Source organism: Musca vetustissima, unplaced genomic scaffold (assembly GCF_032173495.1).
Source record: "Musca vetustissima isolate MV318-11 ecotype Yass unplaced genomic scaffold, APGP_CSIRO_Mvet_v1 utg127388, whole genome shotgun sequence".
NCBI lineage: Eukaryota > Metazoa > Arthropoda > Insecta > Diptera > Muscidae > Musca > Musca vetustissima.
The window spans coordinates 95,437-122,756 of NW_026876800.1; the positions used below are offsets into that span (position 1 = coordinate 95,437).

General features: G+C 35.7%; 1 protein-coding gene across 1 annotated transcript; it reads right to left on the reverse strand.

Moving 5' to 3' along the window:
- Positions 1-7,182: 7,182 nt before the first annotated feature.
- On the reverse strand, positions 7,183-16,088 carry LOC133321350 (putative uncharacterized protein DDB_G0282133). The gene is made up of 2 exons (XM_061530441.1): positions 15,319-16,088; positions 7,183-8,128 (listed from the first exon to the last, which is right to left on the reverse strand). The coding sequence occupies exons 1-2, from the start codon at positions 16,086-16,088 to the stop codon at positions 7,183-7,185; spliced, it is 1,716 nt and encodes a 571-aa protein (XP_061386425.1).
- Positions 16,089-27,320: the final 11,232 nt, after the last annotated feature.

The window sequence follows — 27,320 nt, forward strand, 5'->3', positions numbered from 1 at the left end:
CTCACGGTGAAGGGAATATGGACAGGTAATTAGAAGGGCTGTACTGAATATTAGTAATATTTGTTGACCTCTAGTCGGTCAAGAGGGTGCAAATATCGCGAAATATTTTCCATGTATAGAATATAGAACCACAGAATGTAAGATTTACGTGGAAGTTGTGTAGGGTATCATATAGTCGGCCCCGTCCGACTATACTGCTCCGCTCACTGGTTAATCGATTATGGATGGTCGTAGATTTTTTTTCAATAATACAAGATTGTACATAAAAATATTTTTTTTTAAATTCCTGGTTATGGGTTTCCTTAAAAAATCTATACTAATAGAAGAATAAAATGATTGACTGACTGATTTAACGATTCATCAACCCACAGACGAAACGGCTGAAGCTAGAATCTTGAAATTGTAGGTGAGTGTCATTCGTACTAGAACCGTACGAAAAGTACAAAATATGGTATCATTTGTATTAGGCGAACTAGTAGAGCTAGGACTATGAAATTTGGATTGAGGGTCACTGATGGAGTGTAGAATAGATGTAGAAAAGGAAACTTTTTGGAAATTCGAAATATTAGTATCCGAAAAGTACTGAAATGTACTAAATTTCGTACAATTTCGTAGCATGTGTATGGATTGAGCTAAAAAATTTAAATTTTTAATGCAAATTAAGGTTGAGATGTAGAGTCTATTTAAGGAGATGCTTTTGAAAGCGTGTACTCATGCGTACGAAAAATACTATATGGTACTATATTTGGTACACAATTAATTTGGAGATAAAAATCGATCTGGAATCCTGGAATTTGAAATTAACATTACCGTCGGAGTGTAGGATTGGGATATGAACGTAGTTTTGGAAATTTGTTAGATATGTGTACGAAAAGTACTAAATCGTACTATAATCGGTACAGTTTGGATTTGGCTGAACCGATAGTGCGGGAACAACTAATTTTGGAGTAAGGATCATTGCAGGGGTGTGGATTTGGGGTCAGGATTCAGTTTAAGAAATTAGTACTTATGAGTACTAAATTTGGTACAATTTGAATTTAAGGTGAATCAATAGAGCTAGAATCATGAAATCTGGAGTGAGGATCACTGTTGAGGTGTAAGATTGAGATATGTAGGAAGTTTTAGAAATTTGTACTAATGTGTACTAAATTTGGTACAATTTAAATTGTGGGTGAACCGATAGAGTTGGAATCCTGAAATTTTGATTAAGGAGGTGCAGGATTGGGGTATATAGGAAGTTTTGGAAATTCGTACTACTGTGCACTAAATTTGGTACAATTTGAATTGTGGGTGAACAGATTGAGTTGGAATCCTGAAACTTGGATTTGGGATCACTGTGGGGGTGTGGGTTTGGGGCATGAAGGAAGTTTTTTAAATTTTTACTAAGTGTACTAAATTTAGTGCAATTTCAATTGTGGATGAACCGATAGAGTTGGAATCCTAAAACTTTAGTTTAGAATCAGTGTGTGGGTGTAGGATTGGTGTATGTAGGAAGTTTTGGAAATTGATACTACTGTGTACGAAATTTGGTACAATTTGAATTGTGGGTGAACCGATAGAGTTGGAATCCTGAAATTTGGATTTAGGATCACTGTGGGGGTGAAGGTTTAGGTTAAGTAGGACGTTTTGGAAATTCGTGCTTCTGTGGATTTAGGATCACTGTGGAGGTGTAGTATTGGGGAATGTAGGAAGGTTTGGAAACTGGTACTACTATGTACTAAATTTGGTACTATTTGATCTGTGGGTGAATCGATAGAGTTGAATTCTAAAACTTGTATCTGGGATCACTGTGCAGGTATAGGATTGGGGTATGTAGGAGGTTTTGGAAAGTGGTACTACTGTGTACTAAATTTAGTACAATTTCAATTGTGGGTGAACCGATGGAGTTGGAATCCTGAAACTTGGATTTAGGTTCACTGTGGGGTGAAGGTTTGGGTTACATAGGAAGTTTTGGAAATTCGTACTACTGTGTACTATATTTGGTACAATTTGAATTGTGAGTGAACCGATAGAGTTAGAATGCTGAAACTTGGATTTAGGAGCACTATGGGGGTGTAGGTTTGTAGCAATAGCAGATTTTCGAAATTCGTACTACTGTGTACTACATTTAGTATAATTTTGTGGGTGAACCAATAGATTGAAATCCTGAAATTTTTTTTATTTGGAATCATTGTGGGGGTGTAGGATTGGGGTATGCAGGATGTTTTGTTGGATGGTTGAAGAGGTACTTATGGAATTAATGTGTTCTAAATGGAATTAAATTTGGTAAAACTCGGATTAAGGTGAACCTTTTTAGCTCGAATCATGAAATTTGGTACTTAAATTCAATTTATGGTCGATATTAATGTGTAGATTTATTTGTTTTTCTGACATATGCAGTATTTTGTGGAAATAAGTGTTGGAAGTTCCTACTTATGATTGTTAAAGTAGGTAGTTATGGAAATTTATATTAATGTGCACTAACTCAATTTGGATTTGGGTGAAGCAATATTTGATTTTTTTTAAATAAGTATTTCAAGAGTACAAATGGTAAAAATGACACCAAATTTAGTATAGAGGTAGATTTCTTTTGCGGTCGGAATAGGTGTGTAGGGTTGAGATATAGAGGTAGATTGGAATTTGAGAACAAATGATTGTAAAATTTTAATAACAGTCGATATAGGGTTTTAAATACATCCCACATTCGCTAACGAAGTAGCGGGTATATGCTAGTATGTTTATAAAATTCAAGCTTAATTCCGACCATTGCAATTCCGTTATTGCATCTCGGGTTCCGCTGAATTACTTCAATTTTGTAAATATATATACTAAAAATTAAAAAAAAAAAACTTACCCCGATTGGTGTTGCGTTGAGCTGTCAGAATCGCACAGCAAAATATCAGCCGGTAACGAAACAGTGCTCAACCTCCTCAGTGCTCGATGAATCTTTATCAACTCGAATAATTGATGTGCTTTTGAAGTTTTCGTACAATTTTCAGTACTCCTCGTTTTGTCATTGCCGTTGTGCAGGAAACTTGTTGTCGATGCACAATTTGCATTTGAATTGGCCAAATTGCTGTAGTTGAGAGTGTTGGCATTGTGTTTGCCAGTTTCGCCAGCCCCCAAGTTGTTTCCCTTGTTAAGGGGGATGGTCTCACTACTGCTGCTGTTGCTACTGGAGCTGCTGTCGTTGCCACTAGTAGACCTCCTCCAACCAATATTGGCACTATCAGGGTTTCTCATCGGCATCGTTATTAGAATTTCGTTGTTCTTTTTATTTGTAGATTTATTTCTTGTTGTTGGTGATACTATCGCAATTTGTGGTTTTTGTTGTAGAGTTGCTGGTGGTGATGATGATGACGTTGTTGTTTGCAGTGTTGGCCTCCCCTCGAATGTCTTAACATTTCTGGTATTGGCAGCTAGCCTAGAACTAAAGGAATGAAAATGATAACAATACCAAACAACAACAATATGATTTATTAAAATAATGAATATTTAAATACCATGGCAAGAAATATGAATCTTAAGTTGTTCAAAAGAAACCATAAGAAAATTATTTTCCATACTTTTCACTAATGGCTGGAAATTCCAACGAAACGAAACAAGTTGGTCTGCCGAGCCATAACCTGCACGAAATTTGAAACTACTTAACAATATTTTGATATTAAGATCACTCCGCAAGGAATAAGTCATGATGCTGGTAGAACAGGGAAGAATAATTTTAATTGAACATTTGTAGGACTTTTTGTACCCTTCACCATACTGTGGTACAGGTTATTATGTCGATGTGCATATGTTTGTAACAAGCAAAAGGAAACGAGATAGACACATGGTTCCTTTTGAGAATATGCATATAATCACTTTCTAAGTCGATTTATGCACGTCCGTCTGTCTGTCTGTCTGTCCATGTTAAATTGTAAACAAAGTATAGGTCGGATTTTTGATTCGAATTGGATGAAATTTGGCACAGCTCATTTATTTGACCCAAGGAGAAACCCTATTGAAATTGGGAAAAAAGCTCCATATATACTTTTAAGGTAAATGGTGCACCAAAGTTTCTATATATCCTTCGTTTTGCACGAAATTTGGCAAATCGTACTGAATTGAGTCTGAAATAATGTGTACTAAGTTTCGTGAAAATCGGTTCAGATTTATATATAGCTCCTATATATATTTTCGTCCGATTTTAGATAAATGGTGTCTCTATATATCCTTCGATTTGCACGAAATTTGGCATAGCGTACTGAATTATGTCTAGAACGATGTGTGTTAAATTTCGTGAAAATCGGTTCAGATTTAGATATAGCTCCCATATATATTTTCGTCCGATTTTAGATAAATGGTGCACCAAAGTCTCTACAAATCCTTCGATTTGCACGAAATTTGGCAAAACGTACTGAATTGAGTCAAGAAAGATGTGTGTTAAATTTCATGAAAATAAGTACAGGTTTCGATATAGCTCCCATATATATTTTCGTCTGAATTTAGGTAAATGGTGCACCAAAATCCCTATATATCTTTAGATTTTCACGAAATTTGGCATAGCGTACTGAATTAAGTCTAGAAAGATGTGTGTTAAATTTCATGAAAATAGGTTCAGATTTCGATATAGCTCCCGTATATATTTTCGTCCGATTTTAGGTAAATAGTGCACCAAAGTCCCTATATATCCTTCGATTTGCACAAAATTTGGCAAAGGGTACTGAATTAAGTCTAGAAAGATGTGTGAAAAGTTTCGTGAAAATTGGTTCAGTTTTAGATATAGCTCCCCTAAATATTTTCGTCCGATTTTAGATAAATGGTGCACCAAAGTCTCTATATATCCTTCGATATGCACGAAATTTGGCATAGCGTACTGAATTGTGTGTAGAATGATGAGTGGTGAGTTTCGGGAAAATCGGTTTAGATTTCAATATAGCTCCGATATATATTTTCGTCCGATTTTAGATAAATAGTGCACCAAAGTCCCTATATATCCTTCGATTTGCACGAAATTTGGCAAAACGTACTGCATTAAGTCTAGAACGATGTGTGTTAAGTTTCGTAAAAATCGGTTCAGTTTTAGATATAGCTCCCATATATATTTGCCTCCGATTTTAGGTATATAGTGCACCAAAGACCCTATATATTCTTCTATTTGCACGAAATTTGGCAAAGCGTACTGAATTGAGTCTAGAATGATGAGTGGTGAGTTTCGGAAAAAAATCGGTTCAGATTTCGATGTAGCTCCCACATATACATATATATTTGTCCGATTTTACCTAAATGGTGCATCAAAATCCTAATTTTTGTGCGATTCACACGAAATTTTGCACAATGTATCAAAGTGTGTCTGTTTGAAATTAAATATTTAACAGTGCGGTGTTCCGAATAGCGTTTATCAATTTAGCTATAAACCGTTTTCCATAAATTTTTCACATGGCACGAAGACGACTCTAAATCTGCCCGAATGAAATTAAATTTATCATAGGTTGCAGAAAGACATGAGTGTGTTCCTTCGAGGGAACATTGACATGTACAATATACCCAAATTGGTGAAGGGTATCATATAGTCGGCACAGTCCGACATTATTACTTTCCTTCCTGGTTTATTGATATTTTATAAATCCTTGGAAAATATGTTTCAAACTTAAATACATTCTAAGGATAGTCTTTGAAAAATTGGTTTCTTAAAAATTTACGGAGATGTTTTTTCAATGTCTCAAAAAGGCGTGGATTTTTTAAAAATAATTTTTAAGTCCTCTCAATCCTTGGATTACTTAAAAAATATTTTTTCTAGCTTTCTAGGAGTGAATTTCATGAAAATATTTTTTTTTCACTTCTACAATCCTTATCTCGAACATCTCATGAAGGATCTGTACCCAGGGAAGAGCTCATATAGTTTCTGCGATCTATGTAACACTCGTGAGGGCTATTTTATCCAGAATACGCTACGAAGAATTTTCCACTTATAGAATATCACGTCAAGGCTGTTCCACCTAAAGTAGACCTCATGACCTATATATCGAATCTTCAATATATCTCTATTTATAAAAAAAGGCTTCACCAATGCTGTCCCATCTATAAGGGACCTCCTGAAGGTTATTCCATCTTTTGAAGGTTCCTCTATTTTCAGGAGACCTCTTCTATCTATAGAAGATCTCTAGAAGGTTCGTATGTCTATAGAAGATCTCTAGAAGGTTCGAATGTCTATAGAAGTTCTCTAGAAGGTTCGGCTGTCTATGGAAGTTCTCTAGAACACTTGAAGTTTCCATTATCTAGTGAAGATGTCAAAAATGTTTTCATAGAAAATTCCTTGAAAGGAATACTATCAATAGAAGACATCCTGAAGTTTTTTTTTATCTGGAGGAGAGGCATGAAGGCTCCTTTGCCTATAGAAGGCCTAACAAAAAATCCTTTTGTCACTTGACGATTTAATAAAGGGTCTTCTATGCATAAAATGTTTAATTAAGGTACTTCAATCTATGGAGGACCTCGTAAATCTATGGAAGACCTAGGCCTAATACAAGAATTCGTGAATAATATTCGAAGGCTTTTCTAACTACAGAAGATCGCGTGAAGGACCCTATTTATATATAAAAGACTTTATGAAAAAAGTTCTATCTTACTATGAATGGTGACCTTATATAGAATCTACTCTCCTCTTCGAACCTTTATTAAAGTCGCTCTATGTATAAAAGCCTAATGAAAACTTTTCTATTTATAAAAAACCTCATGCAGGTTCTACTATCTATGGAAGAATATCTCATAAAGATCTCAATAATATATATTGAGGACCGCATTAAGGTTCGTTTATCTACAGAATGAGACATCATGAAGGTTTCTATATATAGAATACCTCATAAAATAACTAGAATAAAAATAGCTGGGATAACATTTTCACGAAGGTCCTTCTATCTATAGAAAAAGGCCCCATGGAGGGTGGCCCACCTACATAAGACATCATCAGGGTAGGCTCTTCCAATCAATGAAAACCCTATGGATGACCTCATAAAATCCCATCCACTAATTGAACACCTCTTGAAGGGTATTCTATGTGTAGAAAACGCTGTTAAGGTTCAATTATGTACTGCAAACATCTTGAAGGTTCTAGTCCCTCTGGCAGATATTTGGACACTTCTTGCTATAAAATACCTCTACAAGAGACCCCTCAAAAGGACTTCAAAACAAGTGACCTTCTTCAATAAACGAAACCCCAATTACTTACCTAGCCAAATTGACATCCAATGGAGTAGCAGCGGCAGCCTCATTGTCATCACTCACGCATATGCCATTCGTAACCACTACATTCTCATTTTTCCTAGATATATCACCGGTGAAGGTTCCATCAACACTATCACCTTCGGCAGCAGCAACATCATCATCATCATTCAGTTTTGATGTCACTGACATTTCACCTAAAAACACCAGAGACGTTGCAGCCAATGGTATGACACGCGGTGTGGCTGCTGCTGTCAATAGACAATCTGACATTAATGGCTGCGGCGGCCGTATTTGTGATGAGTTCATGGTTGTAGTGGTGATGACATTGACAACGGTATTGTGAGCCGAAGTTCCACCGACAAAATTATTCTCGCGACCGACACCTGTCTGTGATGGATTGGATGGAGCTGAGAGCGAAGATGCTGTGGCATTTTTGCACAGCAATGTCCATTGTGAGATATTACTTGAGGAACGTGTTGGGATTGGTGGTGTTGTTGTTTTTGTACATTGTAATGTTGGTGTGGTGAGTGGTGATTTTTTATCTTCGGAGCACGATGAGAGGAATGTATTGTCATAGTGACATTTGTTGTTTGCTTCCATTGACAGTGTTGTATTGACGCCATTAACTTTGACAGTTGATATATTTGTTGTTGTTGCTGTGGGTTTTCTTATGTGGCCATTTGTAGTTGTGGTAGGTAATGTGTGACTGTGGTTGGTGTTGTTATTGTTGTTCTGAAGTGATAGCGGTCGATTGAAATTGTTACGTTTCAAAGTCAACGATTTCAGATAGTCGTGTTGCTTGTCGTATGGCAGATGCTGACAGGTTCCACATTTGGGTGAATACGAACAATGATCTTCGGCTTGAGAACAATTCGATGTGGTAAGTCGCAGCGGTTTTGTGTGTGTAGTTGTATTGGTGTTCGTGGTAGCCGATTTAAGTGTATCTCTGCAGAAGTGGGTGTGTAATAGAAATAAAAATAAATAAAGAAAATAAAAATTAAAAAAAACGAGATAAATTAAAAGTCGAATTTGCCGATATTCATTAATATATTATACCCTCAGCCTCTGGAGGATATAATGTTAATAAGAGAGCCAGAATTTTTTTTCGTAATTGAAAATGTATGTTTTGAAAATATGAACTTCGGATGAAAAATGAAGATTGCATCCAAAGAAATATTTTGAAAGAGGCTGTACAGTTATATGAGGGATATTCCAAAACGCAAAACAACATTGGTAATTTCCATCGAGGATGTATTTTACCCCCTTGAGAATCGACAATATAAAAATTACATTGCACCCTTTTCAACACAGGTGGAAATACGCTTAAGATCATAAAAATTCCGTAACGTTAAAAGGCTGCCGAAAAAATGCCACCACATTACAATCACTTTGGTGGAAAATTTGTCTTCGACTTTCCTCAAAATACCTTAAATAATGCCGATATTTAGGGCTATCGAAAATGGAATATCCAACAGGATAGGTATGCGCCACATATCCAAGTATTTGCAATGAAAGCTCACCGTTTGAGCTGATTATTCAGAACCACAACTACATGCGAAACATGAGAATACAATGTAACTTGGTGGAGTTAGTGGCACTAAGAAAAACCACGGCAAGCGGGTTCTCAAGTCGCTAGCCGGCAGCACTTGGGGAGCTGACAAGGAAACCTTGTTAACGACTTATAAAGCAATATGCCGCTCTGTGGTAAACTATGCGCCGCCAGTGTGGTCCGCTAACGTCAGTGCAACGCAGTGGAAAAATCTTCAATCCTACCAGAATGCCGCCCTTAAGACTGCAACAGGGTGTCTCCTCATGACTCCAATAGACCACTTGCAAGAGGAGACGAAGATCCTTCCTGTGCGTCAACACAACAAGATGTTGTCGATGCAATACTTGCTTGGGTGTTATAGGAGCAGCCATCCGAACCACTACCTAATGGATAGGCACACACCACCCAGTCATGTCGGGAAGGATCTCCATGATCTGGAGAGAGAGGTCCAGAGGTACAAAAGGGAGCCTCTAGATCAACAGGCCTATCAAGCAGGATTGAACAGTATTACACGGACGCAGTTGAGGAAGCATTTCAAGAATATCGCGTGAATACCATCCTCGGGGACCATCTGCCTTTGATAGCTGCAGAAGGCCAGCAACTACCTCGACAAACTAGAGTGGTCTTGGCACAACTGAGATCTGGATGGTGTAGCCGCTTCAATTCGTATTGGGCACGAATTGATGGAGAGGTCGACAATGTCTGCCCGGCATGTGGTAACGGACCACATGGCATGCTACATCTTTTCAACTGTCCAGTCAAACCCACTCACCTAATCCCATCTTCTCCCTGGACTCAACCAGTACAGGTCGCAGCCATTCTGAATTTGGAGTTAGAGGCAGAACCAGATTAAAGAAAATTGAAAATACACAGCAGTACTAGCTGCTACAACAACGGCAAGCGGGGTGGTCAGAGCCTTTAGAGTTCACCCAAGGTTTTGACTGCTGAAAACTGAGTCAATAGCCCTTTACTCAGCAAGGTATTTAGAGCTCCTTATTGCCCCCCGGAAGGATCACATGGGACTTGCAAGCTATCGCACAGTCAAGACAATTTTAGTATAAGTTTGTAAGAACAAACACAACTAAGCGGAACGGCTTAGATCCTCATGAAAAAGGTTGAGTATTACAGCGTACGTCACGTCAGAATCAAAAGAAAAAAAATATCGGGAACTGCGTTGAACCCAAAATTGACTGACCTTTCAGTTGTTAGATAGGGAATAACGTGAATAACGACGTGGCAAAACAATAGAACTTGACGTCATGCTACGCAAGATTTGAGCGTCTGTTAGTGACACCCACGACAAGACCAGTGGCGAATCATTAAATCTCAGCTGATTTCAAGAAACCATTAGGCTATTGAGGCAATTGAGATTTCGTATGAGGAACCGACATAAAACATTGCATCTGCCGATGCCACAACTTATCGTATCGCCACTCCCCTCACTGATAATAATTGACAGTGAGTCGATGGGCGGAACGGAGAGTTTGGTCTCAAAGTTAGTCCCCCTATTCGACGGGTCATTCAGAAAGGCCTAGAGGTGGCATTCCGAAAATCACCATACTTACCTATTTTACAAATACACGTAGAATAGCGACGAATGTTTGCCATGTCGCACATTCGTCATTCCTTGAAACCATACAACATGATACTCGAGCGTCTGGTGCTCGAGGCCAGTTGAGCGTCATTAAACAGTTGACGAAATCCACTAACCAAAAGGCTGTTGAGATAATTGAGATTTCAGGTGAGGAAAATACCACCCAACTACGGAAACTCCTCTGAGCCCAATCATTCCGACAATACAGATAGTTTAGGTATGCCCAGATATGAATACGTCTGCCCAGTACATGGAGTCTAGCGAATAGGAGGTTGAAGGAAGTAATTTCTGGTCGAAACCCCAACATAGTGTCATCCGAGACGAGTCTTTGGGAATCACAATAATCCGTAGCATGATTGTGAATTTGATTATTCATTGCATAGGCATGAGATTAGACTTACTGATTCGTTAGAGGAAGAATAAAATGATCGTAGGTGTTTGTAACTGAAGTTCTGCAGTAATACGGATGAATATTGCGATATTCTCAGCTCACGAGCCATTTTTCGACCACTGCGACGAGGGTTTCGATCAAGTCGCTTCTTTACATTTCGAACCATTTCTGCTGATGTTGCAGTTTTCTTTCGTCCACTTCATTGATTTTCCTTAATTTTTTTTTAAGGTTATTCCCTATAAGGCCCTGGCACTTTTCACCGGTATAATTAACTTTTGCAGGGGTCGTTGTCCAGCAGTTTGTAAACAAACAAAACGATCGTGTTTACTTGCCAAAGAGGTCAGCTGAAAATGTGCACTTTCGGTTGGCCACCAGAACTGAAGCGCCGGCCATGGGGATGGTGTGAGCCGCCATAAAAGCCGATGGTCGTTCTCCGGTGGTATTAATCGACCGTGGCATCATAATATTCCGGAGGGTGTATTAAAGCCTTGGGCACGCAAACATTTTGGCCGCTGACCTTGAACATTCCAACAGGACTCAGCACCATCGCACTCAGCACGAGCCACCCAAGAATTAACGAAATGAGGTTCCTCGCTTCATTTCTATCTCCGGATAGAAATCCGTTGGACTATTGTGTCTGGAGTATTTTGGAAAGCAATGTTAGCACTAAAAAATACCAAAGTTTCGATCACCTCAAGCAATCGCTTTGCCGGGAATATGCCAAAATACCGCGGAACAACATTCGGGCAACGTATGACGGTTCTTTGGCCGTTTGAAAGCCATAATTCGTGACCAATTCTACAATTTGATGCTATTTCCGACATTTTTTGCTTTCATTCAATAAAATTGAAATAAAAATGTAAAAATTATGGCGTTTGACTTTATATACCCAATATAATATTGTCGGACCGGTCTGCGGGGTATCAACTGCACAACTACCAATGAATTCTAACTTTTTGCGGATCTATATCCCGAGTTTGGACAATAGTTACCTATATTTATAACCTCTTGTTCGATTAGAGGACAGCAGCTCCTCCGTATTATCATCGAATATTTTTCGATAAGATTCGAATGACCATGTCCCTTTCACCGTGTAAAATTTAAGATGTTCGGCTTAGAATAGTGACCTCTAGAATGACTAGAAAATAAGACAAATGTTAAGTTTTTGGTCCATTTTATCACCTAAATATCATCTGATCAGTATCTAAAATTATAGGCGCCACCCTTGGCCATAAGCGAATTTCAAGCCGATTGGATCGACATTTCTGTCCCCTAGCATGGTAATGTAGAACAATTTAGTACCCCTTGAGTGAATGAAATTCCCCAATGTAAGGTGAAGGGTATACACCATAGAGTGGAGAATTTTTCATTCCGTATGCAACACCTTGAAATATTCACCGGAGGCCCGACAATGTTTACATATATTCATGATCAGAATAAAAATCTATGTTTATTCGCGTCCGTCTGTTGAAATCTCGAAATAGATTGCAGTACTTATATTAGAACTCTGAATAATAGCACAGACAGGGATAGATCGGTTCACGTTTTAGTGCAGACTGTTACACACTTGGGGGCCACACAAAGCTTTAATACCCTTACAACATAGTTGTGTAGGGTGTCAAAATAAAATACGAGGATAGTTCGGAAAGTTCTTAGCCTAGCACAAAGAACACGGATAAACAGATAAAAAAGATGCATCCGCAATTTTTTTACAATGGAAAAATTGATTCACTAAAAAAATTGCTGATGCGTCTTTTTTGAACACCTGTTTTTATGAAGGAGTTGCCAGATCGAAACAAAATTTAACATGTGTTCATAAGAGATGGAAGTTTCCAACACACTTAACTTTTTTTGTTTATACCGCGCTTTTTGTACTAGACTCGGAACTTTCGAACTGTCCTTGTAAATACCCCAGAAAACAAAAGGAAACCAGTGAGCGGAGCAGTATAGTCGGACGGGGCCGACCATATGATACCCTACACAACTTCCACGAAAATCTAACTTTCTGTGGTACTATATTCTGAGTTTGGGCAATATTTCGCGACCTCATGACCGACTAGAGGTCAACAAATACTATTATTACTAATATTCAGTACAGCCCTTCTAATTACTTGTCTAGATTTCCTTCACCGTGGGTTGTGTTGCAATCAGGGATGGTCCGTGTGACGAATTTTTAGGTTTTCGACTGTCAAAAAGGTGTAAACGTCGAAAACGTCATATACCTGTATAAAATGTAATAAATGTAGTAAACGTCATTTATTTCAATATTATCAGCATACACAGTTATTTTCAAGAATATATATTATTTTTACATATATCTATTCCATACAAGAACTGATAAAAAAATTTAAATTTTTTGAGAAGAAAATTTTGAAATTTTATATTAATTTGAATAAAGCATGCGTAATTTCCAAATTGATTAATGGAAATAGCTATTTTGTCAGAAACCTAATGTATTTGGGTAGGTTTCCGACGTTTCTGACGTATGTATTATACGTCGGAAATGTATGTCATTTACATCACTGTTTCTGATAGGCCATCTCTGGTTGCAATGTTCGGCTTTCAATTTTTGACTATAGATCGACTCGAAAAAAACCAAAAAAAAAAAAAAAAAAAAAAACAACAAAAAGAAAAAAAAAATCGGTCCACTTCATCCCAATATTATTATCTGATCATCACCGAAAATTATAGGCGTTGTCCTTGATCCTCTTAGAAAATTTCACAGCGATCCGCGCTATATTTTCGCCCTCTAATGTGGTAATAGGTTACTAAATAATATATGAATACGTAAGCACCTGAAAATATTTGCGTGTAACTCCCACATCCAAGTACATACGACCATATAATTGGTATCAATTTAATGGCCAACGACTCCTCTTGGATATACTCTGGGGTCTATGTCCTTCAGGGGTAAATATATACGCCCCAGAATATTTTTTTTTTAATTTTTCACACAAAAGTCGGGGTCCATTTGACCCGCTAAATATTGACCGACCTTTTTCAAAACAGGCATGCTTATTCTTTGGTCCGATCTCCTTCTCCAAGTAAAAATGGCAAAAATGAGCTCGGGGTAAAGCCATTGAAATTCCAAAAAGTGCAAGAACTTACACCGCAAAAGAAAGAAAATAGACTAAAAAGAGCTAAAGAGTCGCTTCGCTTGGCCGAAAGTGGTAAACTGCCGAATTTGGTTGTATCCGAAGCGACAACATTCGGCTATGCTCGGACCATAATTGCGGCCTCTGGAGCGTCCAGAAAAAAACCGACAAAAATTTAGTATTTGGTCCATTTCATCCCTTAAATATTAACCGATCTTTACTAAAAAACAATAGGGGTCTTCATTGACCAGAACCCATCTTACATGCAAAATTTCGTGAATATTGGTCCATAACTGTGGCCTGTATCGTGTTTACAAGTTATAATGGCCAGACGGACGGACGGACAAACATGTCTAGATCGGCTCAGCTAGTCGAGATATGACGACGACGGCGTTACAAACTTTTGGGGCTGCACAAAGCTCTAATACCCTGACAACATAGTTGTGTAGGGTATAAAAATGTCAAAAATGTGGAATAGATTTTATCAAATTAGAGTTAACACAATAACTTAGGCAAGAGGCTGAGGGTAATAACAATTACAAATGATAAAAATTAAACGAATTAAATTAAAAATATGACAAGTGGTGAGTGTGTGTTGTTTTAAAAGTAAAAAAAAAATAAAAATTAAAAAAATAATATTAGTCGTTAGTAATATTGAGTTAGGATTCCACCATTCCAAAACCATTTAGTATTGATTAAAGCTTCAGGGTTTTATTTTTTATTGGAGATATATTTCGTTTTTATTGAGTATTTCTTTTTTTTTTAATTGTAATTTTCAAATTTCATTTCATGTTAATATGGTGAGTTTCTTATTAGTTAACATTAGCACTACAGACTCTTGGTTAATGGAATTGTTGTTGTTGTTGTTTTTGTTTTTTTTTCTTTTTTCAAAATTAATTGTTTTTGTCATTGGTTATCATTCTTTTTCTATACTCTCATGGTGGACTTAGTCTATGTTATTGTTTAGGATTAGTTATACATGCTACTCTTAGTTGGATCCATAAAAGTTCAGGTGTTCGGAAAATTAGAAGGTTATATATATTTTTTTCAAATATGTCTTGCCAAGCAGTCTTCTTCTTCTTAAACAAAAAACACAAAGTGGTGAAATTCTCTTTGGTTTTTTTTTTTGTTATAGTTTTTTCTCAAGTTTTTTTTATATATTGTGAGTGGGGGGAGATCATTTGTTTCTATAAACATTTAGTAATATATAGTAAGTATTTTAGTAGTAGTTAGTTTTTTTCTGTTGTTGTTATTTTTTTCTCAACACTTAAATTAACATTTGTTAGTTTTTTTTTTTGGTTTTTCTCTTTGGGGCCTTTTTTAAAAAAGTGGGAATCACTACAAGATTAATTTTTGTTGTTGCTGTTGTTATTTTTAATAATATTAATAGGTTAGCTAAGTTTTCTTTTACTGTTAATACACCACAATAAATTTGGTGTGTTTGGTTTTCAAATTCAATAATTTTGTTGTTGTTGTTATTTTAATTCAACATAAATTCCCTCAATACCTTCCACGATTGGTGCTACGTGTCCTCCGATACATATCATTGTAATCATTGCGATAATCGGCCGTGGTATCCGGTGGTGTCATCTCATCCCTCGATGAGCCTCGATCATGTGAACGTTCCAACGAATAATGTGACTCATTTGGACTATGGGTACGCCTCAGCGAACGCTGCTGTTTCAACGAATTCGAGCTGACATGCTCATAGATGCGACCATCGTTATTCATGAAATTCAGCTCCGAATTACCTCCGGAATTAATGGTCTCACGATTACGCATTATGGGCATATCATAATCTCCCCCACCACTGCTACCACCTCCGCCAGCACTATCACCCCTCCTAAACTCCATAATCGGCGAACGATCTAAACTCTTGCGCATTAGGTCATATGTCATTTCGTGATCACACAAACGAGTGCCATAATTCTGGGGACTGGTCGTCTGGCGTGGTACACTCAAATTATTGCAAGACGACCCGGAGGATTGTGGAGAACGTGTATTCCTGGAGCCACCACCACTTCCCCCTCCTCCTCCTCCGCCTTCTACAGGGGATGACCGCCTTAATCTCTGCTGATGATTACGTTCCGAAGATTCAGCAGCAGCCTGCAAATAACGCATTGCCGCCGCATTTAAATTATTATTGCTTACCACCGCCTCCCGATAGTCTTCATCAAAGGAACGTGACTTATCGAAATCCAGTCTCAGGGCGGCATCACGATTTAATACTCCCGCACTGCCCACCAGCAGGGAGTTATTGCTGTGCTGTGACTTCATGGCGGCATTCGTCTGCGAATTATAATTGCAATAATCGAAATCGAATGAACGACTCTTATCGATATCATTCTGGCGAACAATTTTACTGCCATTTGTCGATGGACCCAATAATATCGATTGGGATTTTCCTGTAGTTCGAATTGTGGGCGGAAAATTACTGGTTGGACCCATGGAGGCCATTTGATTGTTGCGCAGCATATTCGACTGCTGATATATGGGTGGCTGATTGGAGTTCGCATGGGATTGTCCAACACAAACGATCATTTTGTGGCCACGATTTGGTGAACGTTCGGTTAGCTGGAGGGATCTGGAAAACAGAAAACCAAAAGAGGAGAATTTATTTAGAAAAAAAACCTTGAAAAAGTATTCTTTAAAAAATCCATGCCTTAAAGAGTCCTTACAAAAATATTCTTTAAAAAATCCACGCCTTAAAGAGTCCTTACAAAAATATTCTTTAAAAAATCCACGCCTTAAATAGTCCTTACAAAAATATTCTTTAAAAAATCCATGCCTTAAAGAGTCCTTACAAAAATATTCTTTAAAAAATCCACGCCATAAATAGTCCTTGAAAAAATATTCTTTAAAAAATCCACGCCATAAAAAGTCCTTGAAAAAATATTCTTTAAAAAATCCACGCCATAAATAGTCCTTGAAAAAATATTCTTTAAAAAATCCACGCCTTAAATAGTCCTTGAAAAAATATTCTTTAAAAAATCCACGCCTTAAATAGTCCTTGAAAAAATATTCTTTAAAAAATCCACGCCTTAAATAGTCCTTGAAAAAATATTCTTTAAAAAATCCACGCCTTAAATAGTCCTTGAAAAAATATTCTTTAAAAAATCCACGCCTTAAATAGTCCTTGAAAAAATATTCTTTAAAAAATCCACGCCTTAAATAGTCCTTGAAAAAATATTCTTTAAAAAATCCACGCCTTAAATAGTCCTTGAAAAAATATTCTTTAAAAAATCCACGCCCAAAATCCACCACCAAAAATTATTGGCGATATCCTTGACCACAACCTGGAACCTCATGGAAAATTTCAAAGCGATCAGCGCTATATTTTTAACCTCTAGTGTGATTATGGGTTACTAAAAAATATCAGAGTACGTAAGAACTTGCAAATATTTAAGTGTAACTCCCACATCCGGGTACATATGATAATATAATTGGTATAAATTTAAAGTTCAACCGCTCCTCTTGGATCTGCTATCAACTTATCGGGTCTTTGTCCTTCAGGGCTAAATATATACGCCATAAAATACAACTTTTGTCATTTTTCACACAAAAGTCAGGGTCCATTTGATCCGCTAAATATTGACCGATCTTTATCAAAACTGGCATGCTTTTTCTTTGGTCCGATCCCCTTCTCCATGTTAAATTTCCCGACATTCTGGCCATAATTGCGGCCTCTGGAGCGACCAAAGAAACCGACAAAAATTAAGTATTTGGTCCATTTCATCACCTAAATAATAACCGACCTTTACCAAAAACAATAGGGGTCTTCATTTGCCAGTAAAAATCCTACGTGCAAAATTTAGTGGAGATTGGTCCATAACTGTGGCCTGTATCGTGTTTACAAATTATAATGGACAGAAGGACGGACACACATGTCTAGATCGACTCAGCTATCGAGATATGACTATCGGTATACTTAAAGGTGGGTCTAGGACCAATATTTCTTCGGGCTGCACAAAGCTATAATACCCCGACAACATAGAAAGATATTTAGAAAAATCCACGCCTCAGATAGGTAGCCATAAGCAATTTGTCTCCCACTACAAAAAGTCCATTTCTAAAAAATGTCGCCTTCTTTCTTACCTTGATCTACGTATACGATGTTCCTCCGCTTGCTTGGCATTGCGGCCAACCGAACGACGATATTGCTGGCCGCTACTGCCAACAGTCAGTCCATTACCACCGCCAACACCACCACCACCAATTCCATGATTATCATGTTCACGTCCACTATAACTTGAACTCGACGAACTTCGTGATATATTCACTTTCTCGTGTTTACGTTCCAAAGTGTTGCTACGTGAACTGGAATTTTGTCGTGAACCCATTAGGGAAATTTGTGATCCTTTGCGGCGACGATCTTCTGGTGTCAATGATCGTGATTCGGGAGTCAATGATCGTTGCTTTCGTAAACTACTCGACGAACTGTGCGATTCATTGCGATCTGGTGTTAGCGATCGTTGACGTTGCGATTTGAAAGGCGACGTTGACGGATGATAGCTGTTGGTGTTGAGAAATTCTGAAGAACCTGCATCATCGTCGTCGTTGTCCAATTCATCATTGGAGAGATCTGAAAGAAAAATAATAAAACAAAAACATGTCAGTATAATAATTTTAAGGTATAATAAGCAGAAGATCTAGTTGTGGTCCTTGAAAAAAATATTATCAAAAAAGCCCATGCCCAGGATTTGTCTTTGAACATTTTTTTAATTCTACACTTTTAGTGTCCCTCAAATATAATACCAATCTCGTTTTTAACTCGTAATAGTAAAATTATTTTATTATTTCTATATTTGCACACAATTTAGTAATACCCACTCACAGTTAACTTGGCTAACATTGTATTGCTTTAGTGGTATTCCCTTCCCCCACACCATTTCTTTACCATATCTCTTGGCAAAACACCGTATTTCTCATTTCGGAATGGTACTAATTTTACAAAAGTTGACATGATTTAAATCCCCTCTGTAGAAAATCTCAGCAAGTTTTCAAATGACAAATGTAAACTTGACTCTACAAAAATGTTTCCAAACAACAGAAAAAAAAAACTCAGCTGTGCACTGCGATTTCGGTTTTAGATTTATTTACTCAGCAGCAATTTCATGTTCGCCAGCCAGCATGACCCAGGCAAAAGGATTTGATATCCTCCATTTTTCCTCTCCCCCAAGTTCTCCAGTTGGATTTTTTTTCTGCATTATATTTGCAGTTGTGATAGCACACACACACACTAGACTCACCAACCCCAACCCTCCAACCTCCCTTGGATCAAAGTCCACATAACTATTATTACCTTTTTTCAGTTGGTTTCAAAAAAAAATCTCATATCTGGATGACAATAAATCTGCAACCAATTTGATAACACTTGCACAAGGGAGAGGACCAGAGAGTGGGGGAGAGTAAGAACAGAGAGTAGGGGAGAGAAGCTATGAAACGACAGAATAATTCTGGGAAATCTTTTTTCCTTTACAAATTAAAGTTAAGTGATATTTGTTATTTCAATGTGGCACAGAAGATTGGCTAAGCTAAATACTAAAATTGCATTTAGCATGGAAGGCCGGTCATTTAATAAATCCAAGAGGGTGGATGTTGGGGGTATGGCAATACAAATTAACGCTCGAGTTTGTAACTATCTGTCAGCAAAGAAATGAGATAAAAGAGCACGACGTTCTTTTGCTGTCATATCTTTGCTAACCGCCAACAAATAACGGATATCCTTGGTAACCATATAAAATATTTTCAACAACGAGATTTTACAGAATATTTTTTTCAAATACCAAAAAAAAAAGAAGATTACAAAATATTGTTTCCAACAACCAACAAAAGGTGTAGATATTTACGAAATTTTGCTTGTAGGACGGGTTGTGGCCAATGAAGACCCCTATTGTTTTTGGTAAAGATCGGTTAATATTTAGGTGATGAAATGGACCAAATACTTATTTTTTGTCGGTTTTTGGGTCGCTCCAAAGGCTGCAATTATGGCCCGAACATCCCGGAATTTAACATGGAGAAGGGGATCGAGCCAAATAATCAGCATGCCTGTTTGGATAAGGATCGGTCAATATTTAGCGGGCCAAATGGACCCTGACTTTTGTGTGAAAAATTACAAAATTTGTTTTCTATGGCGTATGTATTTGCCCCTGCAGGACCTAGACCCGAGATGTTGATAGTATGTTCAAGAGGAGTGGTTGACCTTTAAATTGATACCAATTATATGGTCGTATGTACTCGGAAGTGGGAGTTACACTTAAATATTTACAGGTGCTTACGTACTGAGACATTATTTGGTAACCAATTACCACACTAGAGGGCGGAAATATATTTTTTATTTTTTCACACAAAAGTCAGGGTGCATTTGATCCGCTAAATATTGACCGATCATTATCAAAACAGGCATGCCTATTCCTTGGTCCGATTCCCTCCTCCATGCAAAAATTCGGGGTGTTTGAGCCATAATTGCGGCCTCTGGAGCGACCAGAAAAACCGACAAAAATAAAGTTTTTGGTCCATTTCATCCTCTAAATATTAATCGATCTTTTCCAAAAACAATAGGGGTCTTCATTGGCCAGAACCCATCATACATGCAAAATTCTTCTATTCTTTAAAAGGACAATTCAAAGTGATTCAATGATGTTTACAAACATTACATTTCGATTCAATAATTTCCCGAAAACTTAAATCAAATTGCCAAAATATATAAGTATGCCCTGACTGTTTGCTTGACTGCTTAGCATTCAATTGTGTAGAAGTAGAAGTTTAAACAAAATTATTGTCAAAACTTTTTTTATTTAGTATTTGCCATACGTCCTTTGTTTGTATGCCAATTGAATGGTATTGACAGTTCAAACAACGAAGGACAAAAAAAGGATATGTTTTTAAAGTCGATTTTTTGATATTTATTTTCTTTCAGGGAAAATATGGGTTAATAATTGTTATATTTTTAGCGGAAAATAGTTAATTTTTAATATCAATTTTTGTAGATGAATGTCTTAAATAAATAATTTAATAATAACAAAAAGTGAAATGTTATCTTCATGATATCATTCTCCAACTAACGACCAAACCAACTAAAATCAATGCTGGCCATATTTCTGCACAGCTATGTATTTTCCAACCTTGAGGTGCCAGCATTCCCCTATTCCCACTCAATTGTCCATTAAATAATTTCAATATTTTTAATAACATTTGAAGTGGCTCTTGTTTTTTGTTTCTATTGCCATATATTCAAATAGTTTTTTTTCGATGACAATTTTATTTTATTTTTTCCTATGTCCTTTGAAAACAAACATTTGAAGCACATGTCCTTGTGTAGCCATACTCAATGGCCTTTCTTTGTGCATTCTTCTACAATAACTGGGCGACCAAAGCTATGTTTCCGAATATTGTCCAAGGCATGGATAGTTTGTTAAATATCACAGGAAAAAAAACAGAAACTACTTCAAACAATTTGATGTAGAAAATAGAAAACAACAAAAATGATAAAAAAATGTATAAGAATTTAAATGGTGGTATATGATATTTTAATTCCCATTTTCAAAAAAAAAAAAAAAAAATCAATTGACCATTATCATCTTAAGTTTTATTCTAATACCATCACATTTAAAATCTTAAATATATTTGTTATAATTTTATTTTTAAAATATTGGTTTTTATAGAATATTTTTTTCAAGGACTATTTAAGGCGTGGATTTTTTCAAGGACTATTTAAGGCGTGGATTTTTTAAAAGAATATTTTTTCAAGGGCTACATAAGGCGTGGATTTTTTAAAGAATATTTTTTCAAGGGCGTGGATTTTTTAAAGAATATTTTTTCAAGGGCGTGGATTTTTTAAAGAATATTTTTTCAACGACTATTTAAGGCGTGGATTTTTTAAAGAATATTTTTTCAAGGGCGTGGATTTTTTAAAGAATATTTTTTCAACGACTATTTAAGGCGTGGATTTTTTAAAGAATATTTTTTCAACGACTATTTAAGGCGTGGATTTTTTAAAGAATATTTTTTCAACGACTATTTAAGGCGTGGATTTTTTAAAGAATATTTTTTCAACGACTATTTAAGGCGTGGATTTTTTAAAGAATATTTTTTCAACGACTATTTAAGGCGTGGATTTTTTAAAGAATATTTTTTCAACGACTATTTAAGGCGTGGATTTTTTAAAGAATATTTTTTCAACGACTATTTAAGGCGTGGATTTTTTAAAGAATATTTTTTCAACGACTATTTAAGGCGTGGATTTTTTAAAGAATATTTTTTCAACGACTATTTAAGGCGTGGATTTTTTAAAGAATATTTTTTCAACGACTATTTAAGGCGTGGATTTTTTAAAGAATATTTTTTCAACGACTATTTAAGGCGTGGATTTTTTAAAGAATATTTTTTCAACGACTATTTAAGGCGTGGATTTTTTAAAGAATATTTTTTCAACGACTATTTAAGGCGTGGATTTTTTAAAGAATATTTTTTCAACGACTATTTAAGGCGTGGATTTTTTAAAGAATATTTTTTCAACGACTATTTAAGGCGTGGATTTTTTAAAGAATATTTTTTCAACTACCATATAAGGCGTGGATTTTTTAAAGAATATTTTTTCAACGACTCATTTAAGGCGTGGATTTTTTAAAGAATATTTTTTCAACGACTATTTAAGGCGTGGATTTTTTAAAGAATATTTTTTCAACGACTATTTAAGGCGTGGATTTTTTAAAGAATATTTTTTCAACGACTATTTAAGGCGTGGATTTTTTAAAGAATATTTTTTCAACGACTATTTAAGGCGTGGATTTTTTAAAGAATATTTTTTCAACGACTATTTAAGGCGTGGATTTTTTAAAGAATATTTTTTCAACGACTATTTAAGGCGTGGATTTTTTAAAGAATATTTTTTCAACGACTATTTAAGGCGTGGATTTTTTAAAGAATATTTTTTCAACGACTATTTAAGGCGTGGATTTTTTAAAGAATATTTTTTCAACGACTATTTAAGGCGTGGATTTTTTAAAGAATATTTTTTCAACGACTATTTAAGGCGTGGATTTTTTAAAGAATATTTTTTCAACGACTATTTAAGGCGTGGATTTTTTAAAGAATATTTTTTCAACGACTATTTAAGGCGTGGATTTTTTAAAGAATATTTTTTCAACGACTATTTAAGGCGTGGATTTTTTAAAGAATATTTTTTCAACGACTATTTAAGGCGTGGATTTTTTAAAGAATATTTTTTCAACGACTATTTAAGGCGTGGATTTTTTAAAGAATATTTTTTCAACGACTATTTAAGGCGTGGATTTTTTAAAGAATATTTTTTCAACGACTATTTAAGGCGTGGATTTTTTAAAGAATATTTTTTCAACGACTATTTAAGGCGTGGATTTTTTAAAGAATATTTTTTCAACGACTATTTAAGGCGTGGATTTTTTAAAGAATATTTTTTCAACGACTATTTAAGGCGTGGATTTTTTAAAGAATATTTTTTCAACGACTATTTAAGGCGTGGATTTTTTAAAGAATATTTTTTCAACGACTATTTAAGGCGTGGATTTTTTAAAGAATATTTTTTCAACGACTATTTAAGGCGTGGATTTTTTAAAGAATATTTTTTCAACGACTATTTAAGGCGTGGATTTTTTAAAGAATATTTTTTCAACGACTATTTAAGGCGTGGATTTTTTAAAGAATATTTTTTCAACGACTATTTAAGGCGTGGATTTTTTAAAGAATATTTTTTCAACGACTATTTAAGGCGTGGATTTTTTAAAGAATATTTTTTCAACGACTATTTAAGGCGTGGATTTTTTAAAGAATATTTTTTCAACGACTATTTAAGGCGTGGATTTTTTAAAGAATATTTTTTCAACGACTATTTAAGGCGTGGATTTTTTAAAGAATATTTTTTCAACGACTATTTAAGGCGTGGATTTTTTAAAGAATATTTTTTCAACGACTATTTAAGGCGTGGATTTTTTAAAGAATATTTTTTCAACGACTATTTAAGGCGTGGATTTTTTAAAGAATATTTTTTCAACGACTATTTAAGGCGTGGATTTTTTAAAGAATATTTTTTCAAGGACTATTTAAGGCGTGGATTTTTTAAAGAATATTTTTTCAACGACTATTTAAGGCGTGGATTTTTTAAAGAATATTTTTTCAACGACTATTTAAGGCGTGGATTTTTTAAAGAATATTTTTTCAACGACTATTTAAGGCGTGGATTTTTTAAAGAATATTTTTTCAACGACTATTTAAGGCGTGGATTTTTTAAAGAATATTTTTTCAACGACTATTTAAGGCGTGGATTTTTTAAAGAATATTTTTTCAACGACTATTTAGGCGTGGATTTTTTGCAAATATTTGTAAATTTTTTAAATTTTTAAATAATATTTTTCCAAGGACTATTTAAGGCGTGGATTTTTTAAAGAATATTTTTTCAAGGACTATTTAAGGCGTGGATTTTTTGCAAATATTTGTAAATTTTTTAAATTTTTAAAGAATATTTTTTCAAGGACTATTTAAGGCGTGGATTTATTAAAGAATATTTTTTCAAGGACTATTTAAGGCGTGGATTTTTTGCAAATATTTTTAAAAAATATTTTTAAGGACTATTTAAGGCATGGATTTTTTGCAAATATTTGTAAAAATTATTTTTACGGATTATTTACGGCTTGGATTTCTTGAAAATATTTGTAAAAATTATTTTGAAGGACTATTCAAGGTGTGGATTTTTTGAAAATATTTGTTTAAGACGTGGATTCTTTGAAAATATTTTAGAAGTTATTTTTTTTTATTTTTTCACGGCATATGTCCTTTTTATATTTAAATTAAAAATTATAGATTTCTCCAATATTTAAAATACCCAAGGATTACATTCAATTTTCGTTTGCATTCATAAGGTTTGCATCTTTGTGCCGTGGGCCACAATATCGAATCCTTTGATAGGAAACATATTTTATAGAGCTTTGCCATGTCGGACAGACAAACAAACAGACAAGTTCTGCATTAGAAATGCCAATGAGAAGCTTGTTAGGAACGGTTATGGTCTTGTCTGTCTTTTAACCCGACCAACAACCGACCGACCTTTGATGATGGGTTTTTGTTGATTCAATGAATTTATTGCTTTTCACTCAACCATTTGGATTCCTGCGGCATTGTTTGTCGTTAAGTAAAGAAGAAGATCTGTGAAACTGTGTGTAGTCGTCTTGTTCTTGTTCTTCGAACATCCTTTTTTTCTTTCTGGTTGTCTTCAGTTTGCAAGCAGGCAATCAAGCATAACAATAATGATAAAAACTGATCGAATTTCAATTGTTTACGTTCATTCGATGGGAACAAAGACACCGTGACACACTCATACATACACCCATACAAACACACACACACATAAAGAAAACATGAACATATCTAGACAATATTTTCTTCGTACACCCATACAAACACACACACATAAAGAAAACATGAAAATATCTAGACAATATTTTCTTCGTTCACATCAAGAGGAAACTGACGGAGGTTCCTTGTTGCCTTGCCTTGTTTGCATGAAGCGACCGACTGCATATTGCTAAAAGACAATATCCTTAACTTGTAACCAGGAATCAGCAGGTCCTTTGTCAATGTTTGTTGTTGTGTTCACAATGTATCCTGAAAACTCTTCCTCCGGCCCATCACGGATGTCATGATGACTGAATTGAAACACAAACTTATGTTTTAGAATAGATAACGTGAAATGGTGTAGTTGTCTGTGTGTGCACGGATGTATTTATGTCCCGAGAATAATATAATATTATATAACTAAATAATGCATTTAAATTGCTTCATTGTTGCAGCCGGTAAAAAGAGGGTATTACCAATACAGAACTTCTATACAAATATTGAATTATTTATTGTGTATTTTTTTCTGACCATAAATTGAGCAAATATTTTTATGGTATCTAATGATGAAGGTATAACAGTTTAGGATTTAGGAAATATCTTCCATCCATGTATAGAAAAAATAGTTTTTATCAAATCCACTCTAATAAAAAAACTGACAAGTATTCTTTAAAAATAGACCCTGATAAATATTCTTTAATATACCCTGACAAATATTATTTATAAAACCACGATTCGAATAAACCCTGATAAATATTCTCTAAAGAATCTAATAGAACCTCAATAAATATTCTTTAAAAAAGATTGAGGTCTTAATATTACAAAAACGGCAGTTATTCTTGTTATAGAAGAGCTGGAGGTCTTCTTCATACAGAAGAGCTGGAGGTCTTCTTCATATAGAAGAGCTGGAGGTCTTCTTCATATAGAAGAGCTGGAGGTCTTCTTCATATAGAAGAGCTGGAGGTCTTCTCATAGAACAGCTGGAGGTATTCTTCATATAGAAGAGCTGGATGTCTTCTTCTTATAGAAGAGCTAGAGGTCTTCTTCCTACAGAAGAGCTGGAGGTCTTCTTCCTACAGAAGAGCTGGAGGTCTTCTTCCTGTAGAAAAGCTGGAGGTCTTCTCCATATAGAAGAGCTGGAGGTCTTCTTCATATAGAAGAGCTGGAGGTCTTCTTCATATAGAAGAGCTGGAGGTCTTCTTATAAAATATATGGAGGTATAGAAGAGCTGCAGGTTATAAAGGTATGGAGGTCTTCTTCATATAGAAGAGCTGGAGGTCTTCTTCATATAGAAGAGCTGGAGGTCTTCTTCATATAGAAGAGCTGGAGGTCTTCTTCATATAGAAGAGCTGGAGGTCTTCTTCATATAGAAGAGCTGGAGGTCTTCTTCATATAGAAGAGCTGGAGGTCTTCTTATAAAATATATGGAGGTATGGAGAAGAGCTGCAGGTCTTCTTATAAAGGTATGGAGGTCTTCTTATAGGTCTTCTTATAGAAGAGGTCTTCTTATAGAAGAGCTGGAGGTCTTCTTATAGAAGAGCTGGAGGTCTTCTTATAGAAGAGCTGGAGGTCTTCTTATAGAAGAGCTGGAGGTCTTCTTATAGAAGAGCTGGAGGTCTTCTTATAGAAGAGCTGGAGGTCTTCTTATAGAAGAGCTGGAGGTCTTCTTATAGAAGAGCTGGAGGTCTTCTTATAGAAGAGCTGGAGGTCTTCTTATAGAAGAGCTGGAGGTCTTCTTATAGAAGAGCTGGAGGTCTTCTTATAGAAGAGCTGGAGGTCTTCTTATAGAAGAGCTGGAGGTCTTCTTATAAAATATATGGAGGTATGGAGAAGAGCTGCAGGTCTTCTTATAAAGGTATGGAGGTCTTCTTATAGGTCTTCTTATAGAAGAGGTCTTCTTATAGAAGAGCTGGAGGTCTTTTTTATAGAAGAGCTGGAGGTCTTCTTATAGAAGAGCTGGAGGTCTTCTTTATAGAAGAGCTGGAGGTCTTTCTTATAGAAGAGCTGGAGGTCTTCTTTATAGAAGAGCTGGAGGTCTTCTTCATATAGAAGAGCTGGAGGTCTTCTTATAGAGGAGCTGGAGGTCTTCTTATAGAAGACCTGGAGGTCTTCTTATAGAAGAGCTGGAGGTCTTCTTATAGA

What these genes read in the sequence shown, in the direction of transcription:
- LOC133321350 (XM_061530441.1), bottom strand. Translation starts at nt 16,088, where the DNA reads ATGAAGTCACAGCACAGCAATAACTCCCTGCTGGTGGGCAGTGCGGGA. An exon ending in CGTAGCACCAATCGTGGAAG is followed by an intron (nt 8,129 to 15,318) that starts GTATTGAGGGAA and finishes CCACTTCTGCAG; the next exon opens with AGATACACTTAAATCGGCTA.